Raw genomic sequence first — 3,968 nt, 5'->3', positions numbered from 1 at the left:
TGTCTATCTGTACAGATCAGTGCTGTGGGTTATGATGGTTGTAAAGATGACGGGGATCAAATGATGGGGGATGTAATTATGAGGTCATGATGATGATTATAATATGGTTGTTTCACTGAAGTTTCGTATCCTCCCCCCCCAGTCGCTCCTGAGTTCTCCTGTTCTGCCAAGCTAGAGGTGCGAGCGGGGGAGGGGCTAACTTGTGATGTCAGAGGCAATCCCCTCCCATCGGTCATCTGGCTGAGAGACGGACAGGTACTGACCCCGCCCACACACCTGAGCAGAGAGGATGCTGGGAAATACACCCTCATGGCTTTGAACCGTATCGGAAGAGCCAATCACACAGTGGAGGTGGAGGTCCTACATGGCCGTGCTGCTAGAGGTCTGTCTGTCTGTCTGTCTGTCTGTCTGTCTGTCTGTCTGTCTGTCTGTCTGTCTGTCTGTCTGTCTGTCTGTCTGTCTGTCTGTCTGTCTGTCTGTCTGTCTGTCTGTCTGTCTGTCTGTCTGTCTGTCTGTCTGTCTGTCTGTCTGTCTGTGTGCGTTGGAAACTGATTTTTAAGGTGTTGTTCAACTTCTGTTTCCCTCCACAGGATCTTCCTGTCAGGCTGCTGGGAGTGCCACGGTGGCTGTGCTGCTCCACCAGCTCATTCATTGGCTATATTGAATGATTATTTTATTGATTGAACGGTTGAGTTATTCATTGACCAATCAGGACACCGATCTCTGTGCTGGAGCTTTGTGATTTGACAGTGATCTGTGAGGTCAGTCTTCAATAGATCTGGAATCAGAGTTAGTAGAAAACCCTTTTTGCCTAAATGTGAAATGAGCTGTTTTGAAATGTGTTATTTTGAAGTAGTGCTATTGAACAGGTCTGTAGTTAAGCAATAAGGCCCGAGGGGGTGTGGTATATGTCCAATATACCACGGCTATGGGCTGTTCTTATGCACGACACAACGGTATAAATGTTTATTTCAAATCCTAACCTTAAATGTTTATTACTATTAAACTATATAAATGTTTCGGCCTAATCCTAACCTTAAATGTTTATTACTAATAAACTATAGAAATGTTTCGGCCTAATCCTAATCCTAACCCTAATCCTAATCCTAACCCTAATCCTAACCCTAATCCTAACCCAGTCTCTAGCAACAGATCTGCCATAATCCTTATTGCAATGTGTTTGTTGTCTATGTCTTTTGAGACGAATAAAAGTTGACCCATAAACTGTCATTGGTTTAACATATTTGTTATCAGGTTGGCTGCGATGATGATGATGATGAGTGTGGGTGGATGTGTTTGTGTGTAGGTGACGTAGCCGCGCCATGTTATGCATTTTCAACCAGATCCACAGGAGAAGAGTCGTCACGAGTTACCACAGGGTTTGTGCTAACTGGGATCCTTGGGATGTCACTAGCCTAAATCCTAATCCTAACCACTACCATTTTAAATGTCGACTTCAATGTGGTAGTGTGGTATGGACGTGCCAGGGATTCCAGATATCGTGGATCATTACCACAACCGTAAAGTCAAAAACCCTGCATATATTTCTACAATTCTCTTCTTAAAATCAGATGTTAAACGAACCCCAACCACACAGAACGCACACTCGGCGGAATGATGGAGACGACAGGGTCAGTCCTGGTGTAGCTCAGTTGGTAGAGCATGGCGCTTGTAACGCCAGGGTAGTGGGTTCGATTCCCAGGACCACCCATACGTAGAATGTATGCACACATGACTGTAAGTCGCTTTGGATAAAAGCGTCTGCTAAATGGCATATATTATTATTATTAAGTAGAGCTACTGCAGGACATGTTGTTAATGTTGTGGCTCCAGACACTGATGCCAGACCTGTTCAGAAATCTTGTTCTCACACAAATGTGTCACGCAAAAAAAGGTTCACCTTAATAGTTAATCCGATTGACTTGATAACCTTTCTAATGAAGTCTAGGTCAAAGGTCGTCAACCTGACTGCTTCTGTGGAAAGAAAAACTACCATGTTGAAGGTCATTGTGGAAGCAGCAACAGAGTTTTTAGGAGTAACAGATGTTACTGTCTCCATGATTGATATGTAATACCAATGATGGAATGTCTCAGTATGATGATAATTAGAGTTGTGTTTTTTGTTGTTGTTATCCTTCAGTGGAATGCCAGAAGCCTTTTTGCTAACTGGTCAGAAGCCTTTTTGCTAACTGGCCAGAAGCCTTTTTGCTAACTGGCTAGAAGCCTTTTTGCTAACTGGTCAGAAGCCTTTTTGCTAACTGGCCAGAAGCCTTTTTGCTAACTGGCTAGAAGCCTTTTTGCTAACTGGCCAGAAGCCTTTTTGCTAACTGGCCAGAAGCCTTTTTGCTAACTGGCCAGAAGCCTTTTTGCTAACTGGCCAGAAGCCTTTTTGCTAACTGGCCAGAAGCCTTTTTGCTAACTGGTCAGAAGCCTTTATGCTAACTGGCCAGAAGCCTTTTTGCTAACTGGCCAGAAGCCTTTATGCTAACTGCCCAGAAGCCTTTATGCTAACTGGCCAGAAGCCTTTTTGCTAACTGGCCAGAAGACTTTTTGCTAACTGGCCAGAAGCCCAGAGCAGAAATCCCAGAGCTGACAAGGTACAAAATCTGTCGTTCTGCCCCTGAACAGGCAGTTAACCCACTGTTCCTAGGCAGTCATTGAAAATAAGAATTTGTTCTTAACTGACTTGCCTTGGCCAGAAGCCTTTTTGCTAACTGGTCAGGAGTTTAAGAAATGTGTAATAGAGTTAGAGATTGAAACATGATGTCATGTGTGTTCAAGAAACATGGCTTAGACCACGTCTTGACTCTTTAAGGAATACCTAGGATAGGTTAAGTAATCCCTCTCACCCCACCCCCCCTAAGTTTTAGATGCACTATTGTTAAGTGACTGTCCCACTGGATGTCATAAGGTGAATGCACCAATTTGTAAGTCGCTCTGGATAAGAGCGTCTGCTAAATGACTTAAATGTAATGTAAATGTAATGTAAATGTATTGTTCCTGGTTATTGTCCAATCAGATCTGATATATCATCTGGACATTGTGGTGGGTGTGCTACGTTCCTAAGGGAAGGTCTTGTATATTGTAATATAACTTTCCCATCTGAATATCAACGTGTGATGGTGGAAATCTACAGTGCAGGTAGTAATATTAAGTTACAACATTATTTTTTTTACAACCCATGTCGTCGACTATCTGTAGCGATGTTTGATGAAATATCAGGAGGATTGGGCTCTAGGGAGATATGGTGTGGCGACTAGTAGTTTATGATGAAATATCAGGAGGATTGGGCTCTAGGGAGATATGGTGTGGCGACTAGTAGTTTATGATAGGGTGTGGCGACTAGTAGTTTATGATAGGGTGTGGCGACTAGTAGTTTATTATAGGGTGTGGCGACTAGTGGTTTATGATAGGGTGTGGCGACTAGTAGTTTATGATAGGGTGTGGCGACTAGTAGTTTATGATAGGGTGTGGCGACTAGTAGTTTATGATAGGGTGTGGCGACTAGTAGTTTATGATAGGGTGTGGCGACTAGTAGTTTATGATAGGGTGTGGCGACTAGTGGTTTATGATAGGGTGTGGCGACTAGTAGTTTATGATAGGGTGTGGCGACTAGTAGTTTATGATATGGCGACTAGTAGTTTATGATAGGGTGTGGCGACTAGTAGTTTATGATAGGGTGACTAGTAGTGTATGATAGGGTGACTAGTGGTTTATGATAGGGTGTGGCGACTAGTAGTTTATGATAGGGTGTGGCGACTAGTAGTTTATGATAGGGTGTGGCGACTAGTAGTTTATGATATGGCGACTAGTAGTTTATGATAGGGTGTGGAGACTAGTAGTTTATGATATGGCGACTAGTAGTTTATGATAGGGTGTGGCGACTAGTAGTTTATGATAGGGTGTGGCGACTAGTAGTTTATGATAGGGTGTGGCGACTAGTAGTTTATGATAGGGTGTGGCGACTA

General features: G+C 43.3%; 1 protein-coding gene across 4 annotated transcripts in view; it reads left to right on the top strand.

Annotated features, from left to right (window-relative positions):
- The window catches only part of LOC124024909 (vascular cell adhesion protein 1-like), a 10,712-nt gene extending 9,482 nt beyond the window's left edge, over positions 1-1,230 (top strand). For 3 of the 4 annotated variants that reach the window (XM_046338642.1, XM_046338639.1, XM_046338643.1), the window contains exons 4-5: positions 143-382; positions 591-1,230. In XM_046338642.1, the coding sequence (XP_046194598.1) occupies positions 143-382; positions 591-664 (314 nt within the window). In that variant the 3' untranslated portion in view covers positions 665-1,230. The remainder of the gene's footprint in view (positions 1-142; positions 383-590) is intronic. The other variant, XM_046338641.1, reaches the window with a different exon arrangement.
- Positions 1,231-3,968: the final 2,738 nt, after the last annotated feature.

The sequence above is a fragment of the Oncorhynchus gorbuscha genome, unplaced genomic scaffold, assembly GCF_021184085.1.
Source record: "Oncorhynchus gorbuscha isolate QuinsamMale2020 ecotype Even-year unplaced genomic scaffold, OgorEven_v1.0 Un_scaffold_2065, whole genome shotgun sequence".
Taxonomy (NCBI): Eukaryota; Metazoa; Chordata; class Actinopteri; order Salmoniformes; family Salmonidae; genus Oncorhynchus; species Oncorhynchus gorbuscha.
The sequence above is the reverse complement of the archived record's forward strand: the minus strand, read 5'-3'. Positions and strand labels throughout refer to the sequence as shown.